At 42.9% G+C, this 17,082-nt stretch overlaps 1 protein-coding gene and 1 long non-coding RNA gene across 4 annotated transcripts in view; one reads left to right on the forward strand and one right to left on the reverse strand.

The window, feature by feature from the left end:
- EML4 (EMAP like 4) overlaps window positions 1-17,082 on the forward strand; it is an 89,901-nt gene that overhangs the window by 48,300 nt on the left and 24,519 nt on the right. For all 3 annotated transcript variants that reach the window (XM_081185978.1, XM_081185977.1, XM_081185979.1), the window contains 7 exons: window positions 3,292-3,415; window positions 5,428-5,577; window positions 6,497-6,566; window positions 8,176-8,286; window positions 11,139-11,234; window positions 12,075-12,209; window positions 13,636-13,771. In XM_081185978.1, the coding sequence (XP_081042104.1) occupies window positions 3,292-3,415; window positions 5,428-5,577; window positions 6,497-6,566; window positions 8,176-8,286; window positions 11,139-11,234; window positions 12,075-12,209; window positions 13,636-13,771 (822 nt within the window). The remainder of the gene's footprint in view (window positions 1-3,291; window positions 3,416-5,427; window positions 5,578-6,496; window positions 6,567-8,175; window positions 8,287-11,138; window positions 11,235-12,074; window positions 12,210-13,635; window positions 13,772-17,082) is intronic.
- Window positions 12,222-17,082, reverse strand: part of LOC308582744 — a 146,177-nt gene continuing 141,316 nt past the window's right edge. The window contains exon 3 of the long non-coding RNA XR_014005831.1: window positions 12,222-13,234. This is a non-coding gene — a long non-coding RNA (uncharacterized lncRNA). The remainder of the gene's footprint in view (window positions 13,235-17,082) is intronic.

Genomic DNA, 17,082 nt, shown 5'->3' on the forward strand with positions numbered 1-17,082 from the left:
AAATAACTGTCAACCTCCCTCAGCCTTGGGCTCCATGCAAGATCTCATCTCATGGAGTTGCCATGATCAGGAGAACGGCGATAAAGCAGCCCAGAACTACACGGGGGGGGGGGGGACTTGTCAATGATCTCAGGGCAGCTGGGACCATAGTCGCCATGAAAACAGTTGGTAACATGCTACGTTGTGAAGGACTGAGATCTTGCAGAGCCCGCAAGATCCCCTTGCTCAAGACAGCACTTGTACAGACCCATCTGCAGTTTGCCAGTGCACATCTGAATGACCCAGAGGAGAACTAGGTGAAAGCATTGTGGTCAGCTGAGGCCAAAATCAAGCTCTTTGGCATCAACTCAACTCGCCGTGTTTGGAGGAGGAGGAATGCTGCTTACGATTCCAAGAACACCATCCCCATCATCAAGCATGGAGGGGAACATATTATGCTTTAGGGGTGTTTTTCTGCTAAGGGGACAGGACACCTTCACCGCATCGAAGGGATGATGGACAGGACCATGTATCATCAAATCTTGGATGAGCACCTCCTTCCCTCAGCCAGGGCATTGAAAATGGGTCAAGGATAGGTATTCCAGCATGACAATGACCCAGAACACATGGCCAAGGCAACGAAGAAATGGCTGAAGAAGAAGCACATTAAGGTTCTGGAGTGGCCTAGCCAGTTTCCAGACCTTAATCCCATTGAAAATCTGCGGAGGCAGCTGAAGGTTCGAGTAGCTACACATCAGCCTTGAAATCTTACTGACTTGGAGAGGATCTGCAAAGAGGAGTGGGACGAAAATACCTCCTGAGATGTGTGCAAACCTGGTGGCCACCTACAAGAAACATCTGACCTCTGTATTTGCCAACAAGGGTTTTGCCACCAAGTACCAAGTCATCTTTTGCAGAGGGATCAAATACTTATTTCACTCATTATAATGCACATCAATCTCTGACTTTTGTCTTCTGGGTTTCTGGGGTTTCCCCTGTTGTTATTCTGTCTCTCACAGCTACAATAAACCTACCATTAAAATGATGGACTGGTCATTTCTTCATCAGAGGGCAAACGGGTAAATTTAGCAAGGGAACAAATACTTCCCTCCCCCCTCACTATATATTAAAATGATGAGTGACAACTTAAGTGTTAATAATTTTAAAATTAGGACAAGATCCTGCTCTGACAAGCTATGACCACCACACAAAAACTAGCTTCCGTGGCAGTAATCTCAGGAGACTGGTCAGCCAAAAGATAAATCAATATAAAACACTTGAATCAGCCTCCATAAACCTTTGATCTTCAAAAGTTGCTGGACTACAGTTCCCATTATCCCTGGCTGTTGGCCATACTAGGTGGGGATGATGGGGGCTGCAATGCAACAACCTCTGGGGACCCAGAATTGCAGCAAGGCTTCCTTAGACAATAGAAAGGTGATCCCATCCCTTGAAAAATATTGATTTATGCAGATTTAATAAACCTTGAATAGAATAAAACTATACAGTGGTGTCTCGCAAGACGAAAATAATTCATTCTGTGATTCTCTTGGTCTAGCGGTTTTTTCGTCTTGCGAAGCAAGCCCATTGACGGATTAGAGGATTAGCGCTATTAGCGGCTTTTAGCTGCTTATCAGCTTATCGGATCAGCTGATAAGCGGCTTAGCGGCTTAGAAAAGGGGGGGGGGGAAACCCCGCAGGAACTCGCAAGACATTTTCGTCTTGCGAAGCAAGCCCATAGGAGATTCGTTTTGCGAAGCACCTCCAAAACGGAAAACTCTTTAGTCTAGCGAGTTTTCCGTCTTGCGAGGCATTCGTCTTGCGGGGCACCACTGTAATCCCTTTAATTCAGTGACAGCCATAGTTAGCTTTAAGTGAACGTTTATCAGTCTGATGATAATGTTGAGATGCATAAAAGTTCCCCCTTGGTAGGTATTACAATAAAACACCTGAAGAAGAATAAAGCTTGCTCTTCAGAGTTTAATTGGGATGAGGTGTATATATTATTTACTGCATAGGCTTTACCTCTCATTTTAATAACATAGTTTCTTAATAGACTTGGCCTTACCTCTCTCTCCTATGAAATACTTTCTTTTTAGGCTCTAAAATGTGATGGTCTCTGCTTGTGGTGTCATTCACACTGCAGGCTGCATACGTCTTGACTTTTTCAGTGTGTCTAATCCGTGGGTGGGACGCGCGGGTGGCGCTGTGGGTTAAACCACAGAGCCTAGGACTCTAGAAGGTCGGCGGTTCGAATCCCCGCGATGGGGTGAGCTCCCGTTGCTCGGTCCCTGCTCCTGCCAACCTAGCAGTTCGAAAGCATGTCAAAGTGCAAGTAGATAAATAGGTACCGCTCCGGTGGGAAGGTAAACGGCGTTTCCGTGTGGTGCTCTGGTTCGCCAGAAGTGGCTTAGTTCGCCAATCGTCTTCTAAATCCGGCCCATGGTCAGTCCAGGAATCAGTGTGTTTTTACATGAGTAGAATGTGTCCTTTTATTTAAAATGCATCTCTGGGTTATTTGTGGGGCATAGGAATTCGTTCATTTTTATTTTTCTTCAAAATATAGTCCAGCCCCCCACTAGGTTTGGGGGACGGTGAACCAGCCCCTTGCTGAAAAAGTTTGCTGACCCCTAATCTATCTTTTCATTCAACGTGTGGTGGGTGGGGGTGAATAATCTGAAAGTGGAGACAGTCTTGTGCTCAACTGCAAAGGAAGTAAATTTTCTATATGGCCCAGAGCCCAAAGTTGGAGAAAGGTAATGGGATGGTTATGCCACCCTGAAAAGCAGTGGGGTGGCATCTCACCCACCAGGCACGGCTTAATGTGCCTCTTCCTGAGCCTGTAAAAATTGGTCCTTGCTCCCTGCTACTTGCACATTTTGCTTTTTCTTAAGTTGTGTCTTGGGCTGGAAGAAGAGAGGCTCCAGTCTTGCTCTCCTTAGAAATTTTAGGAGTGGCCACGTAGAACTGTTAAATGAATACCAATTGAATGGAGAAGTGGGGAGAAGCAGCAAATGTTGACAAAGATTCAGTGCCTTTCGGTAAGAGGGCAGCAGCCCATAGATTACATCCATCGGGCTTTGAAGTTGATAAGATGGTCAGAAGCATATCTTGGTGGGTGGTGAGAAAGAAGTATTTATTCCGCCTTATTAGGTCTGAGCCAGAAAAGTTGTACTGATGATGTCCTACCAGGATCTGTATCAAATCCATAGCTTACACTTTTTAAAAATGTAGTTCTTTACAGGGTCTGTGAGCATTTCTGCTTGCAAAGCAAACTCACTTACAGTGCATGCTTTTGTTTTGTTTTGACAGAAGGAGAGTACATCAAGATGTTCATGCGGGGACGACCAATCACAATGTTTCTTCCTTCAGAGGTAGACAAATATTACGAAATCAAGACAGAGCTGCCTTCTGAGAAATTAAAACTGGAGTGGGTGTATCCTTATCACAAACCTAGACAAAAAACAAAAAACCCCACTTGTTTTTTTCCAGTGGTTTTTTCTTTTTTCTTTCCCCACCCCCACCCCTCCTTTTTCTGTCTAGTTTCCTGTTTTCTTTTATCACTGTGAAGCCTGCATAATTTAATAGTAGTGTAAAGAAAAAGAAAAGTCCTTCCTCTAAGGGAAAAATAATTTTGGGATCACTAAATAATAGGCTATTGGTTTTCGTCTGGTAACCACTCATAGTTTCCTGGTGCTGTTTGTGTTGACTTCTTCCTTCTTGCTTGGCACAGGCGTTTTCCCACAGTCCCTCCAATGCTTTGCACATTCCACACAGTTAAGCATTGGGTTACTGTTTCATTTGAGAACATTTAGGAGTTTATTTGCAGGATCAGATCCAAGCACCCATATAGTCCAATCTTTTCTAACCTTGTTGGACCTCCTGCCCCTTCATCCCTGAGCGTTAGGCATGTTGTCTGGGGAGGTGGAAGCTGAAGTCCAGCAGAACAGGGGGTGCCAAGATTGAGGAAGATTGATTTAGTTCAGAAGAGGATATCTAGTGCTAACACCCCAGAAATGTTTCCAAATAAAATATATCAGTGCAACGAGATGTATTAAGGCTCCTATACCTTTGTAGCTTTTAGTGAGCCTGGAGAGAGCTAAACCATCAACCCAGATTTGGTCAACACTCTAAGCCAAACCATGGCTCAGCAAAGGAGCCATTATCTCCTCTAGGAGATGCATCCTTGCTAAACCATGGTTTGGCTTAGCATAATATGTGATTCAGGCCAGTGACTTAGTGCTAACCATGGTTTGTGAAGGTACCAGCGCAGATATGATGCTGCCACTATGCTAATCTCCTGAAATAATAAGAGTGTTTGTGTGTGTAGGAGTATTTTAGCTTCCAGTCTCCTTATGTGTATTTATTTAAAGCATTTTTATCCCACTCTTTAGTCAGAAAAGACTCCCAAGAGTAGTTGACAGATTTCAGTAACCAGACAGTCCCTGCAAAAAACATGACAAAAAGGTAAAAGAGATTTGGAGGGAAGAAGTAAAACAACAACAGCTAGACAGAATTATTGTAATGAGCAGCTGGGGTTTGAAGGTTTCAAAGAGAGGAGAAGCCAAAAGTTGCTGTTTTTTCTGCAGAACAGGTAGAGAAGCCCTGCAGCCCCATCTTTCTGCCTCTCTCCCCTTTACCTGGGCCTCTTTTATTCGTTTATATTAAATAAATAAAAAAGGAATATCCCACTTGTCTGTCATGTATACAACATTCAGGGAAGCTCACAATTGAAGCCAACAATATAATAATAAATAGAAACAGGTAGCAGAAACTAAAAAGAGGCGGTGGATAATATTTTATTTATTTTCTTCATGTTTCTATTGTGCAGAAGTTGTTTTATTTCACACCATATTTTTAAAAATTACTTTTCTCCTGCTGTAATCCTAAAAAGGGTTCTGAATATTTTGCAATTGCTTAGCGGTGTCTTGCCACCTTGCGAGGAGCTTTTGGAATTTTCACACACTTCTTTTAAAAGGCCAAATGGAACTGATACACTTCCTCTCCGGAATGGAGCAATAGGAAGGCCTGTGCTGTCTGATGCAATTCCATGACTGCAAAACAGGTTAAGGTACTTAAAGGTTGTGCAGCGGCTTCTATTATTGCCTAATGAAAATTTCACATTTCAGGTTTACAAACTTGACTCTGTTTTAATCTTCATACTTCAGGGTAGTCTTCGTGTGTTTGTTTTATACTCACGCAACTTGCAGTACATTTGTTTCCTATGTGCCTTTTACTTAACACACACACCAAAAAGCAAGGGGAACCTGAGTTCCCAAAAGTTAAAATATATGTATGGCGGAGGTACAGTGTTTCACATCTGAGGCAGATTATGAAAGAATGATCTATTCATTCCCGTTGCCACAGACCTTCACGGTGTGAGATTTGTGGAACTGATTCTCTTTTAATATTCATGGATTTTAAAAACCTTGACCTAAAAAAAAAAAGATATGGCTATCGTGGAAGGGACTGTCGAGCCAATGTTTACCTCCTTCCTACTGGAGAAATAGTATATTTCATAGCATCCGTGGTAGTACTGTTTAACTATGAAGAGAGGACTCAGCGCCACTACTTGGGACATACAGACTGCATTAAATGGTTAGTGTTGTGAAGCTTCTGTGGTATGTCTTACAAATGTGACTATTCATATTCTGTACCAGATTTTGCATACGAATGATCTGCTGAAAATAGTAGCGAGGTCATTCGAATCTGGATTAGAGCAACAGGTTGTTTTTTTTAGTGAGGAAGAAAGAGGAGTCTCCTTCTCGGGTGCTTGGTCCATAGCAGGCATGGGATACATTTTTCAGCCTTAAGACCACATTTCCTCCTGGGAAACCTTCCAAGGGCCACAAACCAATGGCAGGCTCGGCCAGAGGGAGAAGCGGGTGGAGCAACAAGTGCCATTCCCCCCCCCCATTGTAGAGCAGGATTGTTTCTGGACACATTCACACACGCTCCTCTCTGTCTAGACAAACAAGGGTTCAAGGACACATTCCAGCCAGGCAAAAGCACTCCAGCTGCAAGGCAGATTCAGTGAGGGCTGTGGCATGGAGAGAGATCTGAAGGCTACAGAGGTCTAGGAATACATTGCAGGCTGTTGGACTAGATTAGGCATAGGCAAACTTGGCCCTCTGGATGTTTTTTGGAACTACAACTCCCATGATCCCTAGCTAACAGGACCAGTGGTCAGGGATGATGGGAATTGTAGTCCCAAAACATCTTGAGGGCCGAGTTTGCCTATGCATGGAATAGATGACCCTCATAGTCCCTGCCAATTCTATGATTTTATGAAATTTTTGCCTTCATCACCATATAACAGATTTAGCACACTCCAAGCTGCACACGGACCGCACAACCCTCAGAAGCAATGTGCTGCTGTTGTGCTAAAAGCTGTTCAGTGTCACACTCTTCTTTTCTCAGAACAGGGGTTCCGTGAAAGGGCATTTGTAAAAGCAAGTTGTTACCATGAATGTTCGCCCACAACAAGTGACTTCCTTGTTGGCATTGTGTCTTCTAGCCTTGCTGTGCACCCAGACAAAATCAGGATTGCAACTGGACAGCTAGCTGGAGTGGATAAAGATGGAAGAGTAAGCTTTTAAAGAAATCCTGCCTCAATAGCTGGTTTGTGTTTATGGGAACCAGGAAGGCCTTGTGGAGTGTCTGCTTTTCACTTCTGCTCACTTCTGGTGCATAATTAGAAAAGCACAAGTTCATGCATAATCTTAATCCGTTGTGCGTTGCGTATTTCCCGCAGAAGGCCCACGGGGATCTTGAAACATTTATTTTAGCCAGACTTCCCATCCCTCTTCTCTCCCCTTCCCAAAGGGTGGGGGGAGCAACTCTTACTGGAACTGAGGCTACCCATGTGCTCTCACAGCTTCAAGGAAAACAAAACATGACCTCGTGCCTTAGTCAAAAGACCCAAAGCCTTTGGCAAAAAAGCACAGCAGGAGCACACAGCAAAGTGGCAGCACTCATAAACAGTCCTGTGCATAGCTGTGATTGGCACTTAAAGCCAATCTCATCTCTGCAAAGTATATATAGATGGACGACTTGGCTGTTGGGAGGAAGAGACACTTTGACCGAGGTCACGTTTTGACTAATTCACTCCAAAGAAATGAAGTTACACCAGCTGATAGTTGACCTAATAATATAATAATAATTTATTAGTTATACCCCGCCCATCTGGCTGAGTTTCCCCAGCCTCTCTGGGCAGCTCCCAATCAAGTGTTAGAAACAATACAGCATTAAATATTAAAAACTTCCCTAAACAGGGCTGCTTTCAGATGTGTTTTAAAAATAGGATAGCTGCTTATTTCCTTGACATCTGATGGGAGGGTGTTCCACAGGGCGGGCGCCACTACTGAGAAGACCCTCTGTCTGGTTCCCTTTAACCTCACTTCTCACAGTGAGGGAACTGCCAGAAGGCCATCGGCGCTGGGTCTCAGTGTCCGGGCTGAATAATGGGGGTGGAGACGCTCCTTCAGCTATACAGGACCGAGGCCATTTAGGACTTTAAAGGTCAGCACCAACACTTTGAATTGTGCTCAGAAACGTACTGGGAGCCAATGCAGATCTCTCAGGACCGCTGTTATGTGGTCCCGGCGGCCACTCCCAGTCACCAGTCTAGCTGCCGCATTCTGGATTAATTGCAGATTGATCTTCATTTCAGAGTCTGTTGCATCAGTCATTTTTGCTAGTTTCATGATTTATTAGCTTTTTTGTGTCTGTTATCACGAATCCCTCAGAGGAGGCTTTTTTGGGGAGGGGGTGAACCCTGTGATGTGAACAGATTTCAGCTTGTTCAGCTCTAGATCCCACCCATTGCAAATATTGTTTTACCAAATGCCTGGTTAGTTGCTATTCAGACTGGTGTTTCAATGCACTTTCCCCCTCTCGTGACAAGGTGTTTGCAAGTAAGGCTGAAATCCTATACCTACTTGCCTAGGAGCAAACAACATTGGAACTTGCCTTAAAGCAAACGTATAAGATTACACTGTAAATCCTGTTTCTGAAGGTTGATCTGAAAAGCAGCATGCTCAGTTACCCGTATTGTTGCAAGGTCTTCCTTTCTTAGTAATTGGTGGTGTTCACCTCAACCAAAAGATTAAACTGCTTAATGTAAGGCTAATTTTGCATGTTTCTATTTTCAGCTCCTTTCAGTAACCATTTCCATGAAATTGTTTTTATTTTCAGTCTTTGCCTCCCCATGTTAGAGTATGGGATTCGGTGAGTGTGGCAACTCTGCAAGTCATTGGCCTTGGGACTTTCGAGCGTGGAGTAGGATGCCTGGATTTTTCAAAAGCGGTAAGCAGGGAAATGCATTTTTAAACAAACGAAACAAAAAACAGTTTCTGGATTTTACAGCAATACCCCCTCTCTCTCAATCAAACCAGAGTCATGTAAGATACAGCAAGGAAATGGCTGACAGGCATATATAGTACACAACATCACCTTTTTAAAGAACTAGCTACTATATGCAGGGACGCGGGTGGCGCTGTGGGTTAAACCACAGAGCCTAGGACTTGCCGATCAGAAGGTCAGCGGTTCGAATCCCTGCGATGGAGTGAGCTCCCATTGCTCGGTCCCTGCTCCTGCCCACCTAGCAGTTCGAAAGTATGTCAAAGTGCAAGTAGATAAATAGGTACCACTCTGGCGGGAAGGTAAACGGCGTTTCCATGCGCTGCTCTGGTTCGCCAGAAGCAGCTTAGTCATGCTGGCCACATGACTGTACGCCGGCTTCCTCGGCCAAAAAAGCGAGATGAGTGCCGCAACCCAAGAGTCGGTCACAACTGGACCTAATGGTCAGGGTCCCTTTACTTTTACTATATGCAAGGTTGTGTGAAACACCTGTGGATTCATATGTATTTTGTTGTTAAGCAACAAAACTTGATATTGCATTACTTCTGTGGACTTAAGGGACTTAAGTATCTTTGAGGGTTTGCAGTATGACTTGTGCTAACCTGTTTGTAAACCTGCATCCAGTGGCAGATAAAGGGAGTAGGAGAGTCTGCCCCATCCATGCTGCTAATCAGTTCCTTTTCCACTATGGAAGAATATGCTTCATATTGTGTGCAGAGTACTGTACTCATAAAGCTGGTGCATGGTTTCCAACTCAGTCTGTCCAATTGCAGCCATCCTCAGACTTCTGTGCATTCTTCTTGTTTGCTTGTTTGCTAGTTAACTGCACCAGGGCATTGTAGCTTTGTACAACAAAGCTTTGTCCTAAGGTTATTGTCAGCCTAGCAGTTCCAGCCAATCCTCCTACATCAGCATGGTGCGCTGGATCAACACATGACATGCACACAGTACAGTGGCATGATGCACACAGTACAGTGGCATGGGAGTTGTGGTGCTTAAGCTCAGGGATGGGAAACCCATGGCCTCCCAGATGTTACTGTATTCCAGGTTCTGCCAGTGACCATTGTCAGTGCCTGGTTAGGGCTGATTGGAGTTGGCATGCGACAGCATCGAGAGGATCATGGGTTTCCCCAACCCTACTTTAGTTCTCAAGCAGCCAGATCCTATGGAAATCTCCATCACTTAGTGTTCTGACAGTTGCTGACACCAAGTCTATGCTATGACATTTTATCCCCCCCCCCCGAATTGCCCTAATTGTGAAAAATAATGAAAAACCAGAATGAGTCACTTAACATGCAACTTAAGAGTGTTGAGAACTGTGGGGATGGGTGTGTAAATTCTACTAAAACGCGGCTCTCTAGAGGGTAGATAGCTCTCCATGGTGCAACACAGGACAGATGGCCGAACAACAACACACAAAAGAACCCCACAAAGTCCGCAAGCAACGCCAGAAATAGAAATGAAGGCTGCATTGTGTATTTGTTTCAACACCTGCTGAAAGATTTGTTTCTTGTGAGTAAGTTCAGGAAGGCTAAATTTTGGCAAGCTCTGATACAAAGGATTTGTTTTCCCCTCTGATGTTGGACTTGACCTAGAACAGGAAATAAGGAAACCCTTGCTTTGCACTTCTGCCCTTTTCAAAAATAGCTTAGCCCTATCCATTTCTTTAAATAGCAACTGTCTAGTCTCAGTACTTCAGCATTGGCCATATCAGTGTTTGTAGCATAAACATTTGTATTTCTACATCTCTGATGGGGTGGTGATAGCAGTGCATCCTACATTTGTCAAAATAGTGAGGTTTTGTAGAAGAAGAAAACAAGTATGAGGTTTCTCGGGTCAAAGGTGACCTACCTGACTTTAATAATAGTTTTTATCTAACTTAGCACCAATGGAACATGTGCATGTGTTACATCTTGGGCACATTTAATGTACTTAGGGATATGTGGCAGTGGACAGTATACTAGACAAAGGTAGAAGAGAAAATCAGCTGCTTGGATTGACTTTTAGGATGTGATAAGACGTTTCCAGCATTTCTAATGCTGGGCATGTTATCTACCCTAAGCCTGTCCATATGTGATTGTATTCTTATGTTACTGTGTGATTGTCTCGGGGTCACCTAGTGTGCTTCACAGCTGAGTGAGGAGTTGAACCCTGTTCTCCCAGGTCTAGTCCAACACTCTCAACTACTACACCACAGCATGAGCAGCAGCTGCTCTGGTGTGCCAAGATTTTACACGTAGCAACTTGAGAGTCTAGCAGAAAGATTAAGCTGGCCACTTGTGGCCGATTTCCTTCCACGTTCAGAGTCATTTACAGATTGAGCATGTAACCCAAACCATGCTGTTGTTGCACCTGGTTTGTGTGTGAATCTGCACTTGAAAGTAAGTAAAACGTCATTGTAAATATTGAAAGCTAGGTATTAATAACCTCAAATAATCATCGAAATAATAGGGAAATGGATTTGAACAAGTTTTATCTGCATACATCACATTGGCCTGCTTCTTATGACTTGGTAGGCCAAACTGTGGCTTACCAAGACCAGCAAATGTGTGGACTCTTGGAGTGACGTTGCAGCCATTTTTTTCCTCCTCAGCCTGCTGCACCATAAGGCAATATTTGGCTCATCATGTCATCCGAACTGGGGTTTATGGTTAAACTCTCTCCTCACTAACCACAAGCTGTAGCCAAGGTCTAGGAAGGACCAATTGCAAGGTCTTCTCCACTGTTTTGAATTCTATCTGACTTGTAGCTTAGCCTACATCTAATGATGACATGCTTTGCTAATTTCTTCTCTTAAGGACTCAGGTACACATTTGTGTGTGATCGATGATTCTAACGAGCACATGCTGACTGTCTGGGATTGGCAGAAGAGATCAAAAGTAGCCGAGATTAAGGTAATTAGTAGAATTCATATATCCAGTATCCTGTACATATATGTACAAAATCATTACACAGATACACATGTCGTGAACTGCAGTAAATGTTTGTTATCTGAGATGGCAGCTTCTTCAGTGTTTGATATTGAGAAATGTGAATGGAAAACTTAAGAAGCCCATGTAAGTCAGATAATCTTAGAAAGCCTATTTTAGAGCTTCATAGAGCAAAATATTTGCAAAAGTTCAGGATATATGATGTTTATTTTTATTTATTTGGTGCTTTTACAAAGCCACACGTGGTTTCTGACACAGAAGTTATCTTTATGAAGGATCTTTCATTGTATGTGTCAAGAACCTAATGTCATTTTCTCAATCCCTCGCCCTATTTCTCACATCTGCAAACTGAAGAGAGGCTAGTGTGTAGGTGGGATTAAACCCTAGATCTCTTCTGCTTTCAGCCCCATATTATTAGCATTTGGAAATGAATGTATTCCAGATAACATGGGCTTGGATCCTATGATAAATTAACTGAAGGAAGTTCACGATGGAAGGTTTTCCATATTTCCCTTCCCTCTTCGGTGATTCTGAAAAGGCCTCTTTTCAAAGTAGGAAGCCCTCCTTAAAAATGTGGGACAGAGTTCAGGAGCCTGGTGGCAAAGATGGAGAACATTCAAAGCAGGCATGTGCAGGGGACAGTGGCTTGGAGAACCCCAGGTAGCAAGAATGAACTGCTATTAATAAATATACTCATTTGCATGCCCATTATGTGGGATTTGTTTGCATAACGGTGAATTGTCTCCACTTATCTGCGTAAGCAGGAATGTTAACCGTGGTAACTGCCTTTTGTTGTTTCAACAGACTACAAACGAAGTTGTTCTTGCAGTAGCATTCCATCCAACTGACAAAGACACAATAATAACATCTGGCAAATCCCATATTTTTTTCTGGACTTGGAGCAGCAATTCTTTGACAAGGAAGCAAGGGATTTTTGGGGTAAGCATTCTTCCTCTCTGGGCAAGCTTCTTTCCTTGGTAGTCAAGATCACCTGATTTTATCAGACTGATGATCCTTAGATAACTGTTGTGGAGAAGAAAGGACTGTTCTGCCTAATAGGTCCCGTATCTAATATATTGAGTGACTACACAAAGACATGCATTTAACTACTTCCAATGTAAAATGCACATAGCAAAGCCTCGAGAGAGTGATTTTGGACAAGGGAGTGCAAGGTCACTAAACCTTGTCCTTGTGAGCCATATTCCCACTCATAATCATGTCTCCACCTCATGCAATAACAGGATGGAGCTCTCTAGGCCATCTTCTAGCCCAGCCATCAGCTTGACATAGGGAATCCAGAGAAAGAGTGTATCTCCCTCAGATAGCTGTCCTTCTTCCATTTGAAGACCTGTAGGAAAGGAGAGCTCGCCACCCTTCTAGGTAACGATTTCCATCGTTGAACCGCTCTTGCCGTCGAAAGGTTTTTCGTAATACTCAACTAAAGTCTTCCCTCCTGTGATATCAAGCCTGTTAGATATAGTCCTGCCTTCTGAGGCAACGGAAATCAAGTCTTTGTCTTCTTCTATGTGGCAGCCTTTTATTTATTTGAAGAGCACTATCATGCCCCTGCTCAGTATTCCTTTCTCCAGGCTAAATAAACCCAGTTCCATCCATCTTGTTGGACTTGTTTCCAATACTCAGCTGAACATCTGTGGTGCCCTCTTCAAAACCTGTTCTGGTTTCTCTAGCACCTCTATTCTCCTCATCCCTGTGGAGTTCTAAATTCATGTTCAGTCTCCAAGATACAGGTCTCCAAGATACAACTCCACAGAGTGGGGTGGGGTGGAAGCAGCAGTGAAAGCAGAAAACGGGAGAGACCAGCCTAAGCATCTTGTCCTGCTGCTGCTCTACTCAAGAGCCAGTGTGTTGTAGTGGTTAAGAGTGGTAGACTCGTAATCTGGTGAACTGGGTTTGTGTCTCCGCCCCTCCACATGCATCTGCTGGGTGACCTTGGGCTAGTCACACTTCTTTGAAGTCTCTCAGCCTCACTCACCTCACAGAGTGTTTGTTGTGGGGGAGGAAGGGAAAGGAGAATGTTAGCCGCTGTGAAACTCCTTAGGGTAGTGATAAAGCGGAATATCAAATCCAAACTCCTCTTCTTCTTCTTCTTCTTCTTCTTCTTCTTCTTCTTCTTCTTCTTCTTCTTCAAATGCTACGGCATAATGAATGGCAGTCATCCCTCACATTTTCCAAAGCAATGGTTGAGATGGAGAGAGTGCTACCATGTTTGAAGCAGCCCACGGAAATGTCTCTGGAACGAGATGTTTTGGATTGTGCCCATTTTGCTTTTGTATATCTGCCTTCCATATTGTACTATTTTAAAAAAATGCATTTTGTTGTTCCTTCTTTCTTTCTTTCTTTTTAGAAATACGAAAAACCCAAATTTGTTCAGTGCTTAGCATTTTTAGGAAACGGAGATGTTCTCACTGGAGACTCAGGTGGGATAATGCTTATATGGAGCAAAACTGCTGTAGAAGCCACTCCTGGGAAAGGATCGAAAGGTATGGCAATTTGTTAAACTGGCTTATATATATAGGGGCAGATAGGTTTAAAAATTCATAAAATGCAAGGAATTACAAAGGTAGTTGAAGGAATTGTCAGGTGCATGCAGGTTTCATACATCTTCAGCCTGTTGTGTCAATCCATGAAAAAACACCAGGTGACTCTTAGTGAACTGCCCTCCAGCAAATTTTCTTCCCATTTTGACACACTGGAGCAGTAGCCATAATGATTTTTAAAAAACATGCTTTCATATTACGGGCTAACCATACAGTTTTCTCCCAGGCTGCTCCGAAATCAGCAAGCGCTTAACTTTCCCGTTCATGCTTCTCAGCAAGAATTTTTAAACATGGTTAAAACCCACAATTTTTACTAGTATACTTCAGAAGAGACTTGGATTCGGGACGGCCAAAATGAAGCTATTTCTTCATATGGCATGTGCTTATTGGAAGTCGCTGCTGCAGTATGTGGGGGCATGTGGTTTAGATGACATTAGACAAATTCATGGAGGGTAGGCCTGTCAGTGATTATTTGCTACCTCCAGCGGTTTCAGGGACACTCTTCTGGTGAACAGAAGAGGCAAAGAACAATTGCCTTCCATCTCTTGCTTGCGGGCTTCCCAGAGGCATCCAGCTTTCCACTGTGAAAACTGGGAAGCTAGACTAGATGGATCCTTTGGCTTACCTAGCCTGGCCCATCTTAAATAGCAGCATATTCTACACTTGGTCCCCTTTCCTTAGGGACTCAAGCAGGTGCATGTGGCTGCCTGCGCCATCATATGGGCTATGAGATTGTCAAGAATCGCTTCTGCAGTTGCTCAGTGCTTAGGATGAGGCACACTAAGAAATATGCATGAGCAACGCAAAACCTCTTAACTTCAATGTGTAATGTATCACATTGGAGAAGATGTCTTAACATAATGCAGTTTTATATAGCAGTATTTGGTCTTTAATATTGACAGACACATGAAAGGAATACGTAAAAACAAAAAAATGTAATGTACCAGATACTGGCATTAGAGCTTTCTCTAATTTTAATTTTCTGCCTTTCAAGTTAAGCATGCTTTATAGGCCAGCGTTTTGTTTCAATTTAAAATTTTAAAGAAGAATTACTATTTGCAACCAGCCATATGCAGGTCTGGCATTGCTGAGCCCTAAGGTAGCTCTTAAATCCAAGGATAATTGTTGTTTTTGGCAGCTAATTAAAATGCTGGGGCTTAAATGGGCATGCCAGAAAAAACATACTGTCAGAACAGGACGTTTTAACTGCAAATATATATATTTTCAGCAAATTTTCTTTCTGAAGAAAAGAATAAAGTAAAAATTTAATTATAAAATGGATCGTACATTTAATATCATAATAACCCACCTAAAGCAAATGGCTCTTTTGCTATAGTTGCCATAGCAAATATTCCATAGTGAAAAGTTGAATGTATTAATTATTTAAATGGTTCCAGGATTTTGTTGAGTTGGGCTTTTTATGGCTGATGTGTGCTGTTGAATTTATCATGGCTTTAATGGAGTTTTAGGTCTGTGTGTGTGTCTCTGTGCTTACATCGAGAAATAAAGCAAACTGCTCCCTAGGGATGGCCTGCTAAGTAAAGTTGGCATCTTTTACTTTCACTTGGGTTTTATGGAGAGCTTTGAAGCTAGGCACACATTTGTTATATATACATTTTATCCTAGAACAGATGGTAGTTCACACCTAATGGCATCTGCCCTTTAAAAATTAATCTTGAAGATTAACCAAAAAAAAAAAAAAAACCCTTTGCAGTAGCAGCCAGATGAACTAATGTTATTTGGTAAGGTTTTCTAATTAAAATATCTGGGCACATTGTTACGTGCAAAGCCTTTACACCAGTAATCCAATTCACACCTGAGCTGCACTTAATGCAGGTTTTATAGAGGGGTTTTTTACATTTGTTTCTGAATTCATCCTTCAGTGTTTATGTAGAAAAATAGCAAACCGTAGCATTACCAACTTTTACTAAAGCCACCCTAGACATCCCCGGCCCTCACAACACACACACACACACACACACACACACACACACTCCTCTCGCAGACACACCTCTTGTTTTTGAAAATTTGGGCAGATAGCTTCTAGTTATGAGAGCCTCTGAGCTCGGAAGCACCCCATACTCCCTCCAAGCACCTGGCGTTCAGTATCCTACTGCCTCCGAGCCTAGAGGTTCTGTTTTATCTATCAAAGTTAAAAAGACATCAAATCATTTTTAAAAAGCATATATGTAGCTTTATTCAAACCATGATTCACCAAGGCAGTTAGCCCCAGAATATGTTTTAGTTCCAGAAGTCATTTTCTTCTTTTTCTTTGCTGCCCCAGAAGAAAGGACTAGATCTTAATGGACTTGAATTAACAGCAGAGCAAATTTTGGTTGAACAATAGAAGAAACTTCTTACTGGAGCAATTTGACAATAGGACCATTTATCCAGAGGCATTGTGAGCTCTTATTCACTGTTGCTCTTCCAGCAGAAGCTTGCCAACCATTGCTTGGGGGAAAAGGAAGGCTCTTAGCTCTGGATTTCCTACCTCAAGCAGGTGGTTGAACTAAATGGCCTACAAGACATTCTCCAAATCTTTATGATTCCATGGCCCAGTTCAGATCATCACATTAGCAAGCCAAGATAAGCCTATGCCTGCACATGTAGCCATTTCCCTCCCCGCCCTTGTCGGCACACCACAGTTAAACTTACAAGCCTATAGTCTCTTGTTCCGCCCAAACCAGGAGTGTGGTTTAAGATTCCAGCTTGTCCCCAATCTGGAAACCCTAGTTTCCCAGTTCAGATGCAATGGGAAATCATAGCTAACTGATGGTTTCCTAACTTACTGCTGAGAAAGGAGGATGGAAGGGGGTAGCGCGAGTGTGGAGTGTGCAGGCAGAAGGTTTGTGCATATCATAGCTTCCTAAACTGAGACATGGTCATCCAAACTGACTTCATGCTTTTGTTATAATATTCAGAGAGGACTTTGGTCACTACAGAATGGCAGTGGGAAGCCTCTGCCAGTCTAGGATCTAGGGCGAAAGATTCCACAGGATAGTTAGATTGCAAATTCAGGCAGCCTTGAACGCCTAGAATAGCTGTTAGGAAATTGACCACCAAGTTCCCAACAGGAGTGATCATGAAGCCAGTGGAAGCTACTTTGTAAGCACTTTTAAGTTCCAGTTTTGGCAGGCTAGAAAATCACAGTGTTGTTGAAACCATCTACATAGGAAAAAATACCCACCCCACCCACCCATCAAAAAGTGTCTGTCTTTAATGTAATATTTTCATTTTTCTTCTGTGTAAACTGG

Source organism: Podarcis bocagei (assembly GCF_964188305.1).
Source record: "Podarcis bocagei genome assembly, chromosome: 3".
In the NCBI taxonomy this organism is placed as follows: domain Eukaryota; kingdom Metazoa; phylum Chordata; class Lepidosauria; order Squamata; family Lacertidae; genus Podarcis; species Podarcis bocagei.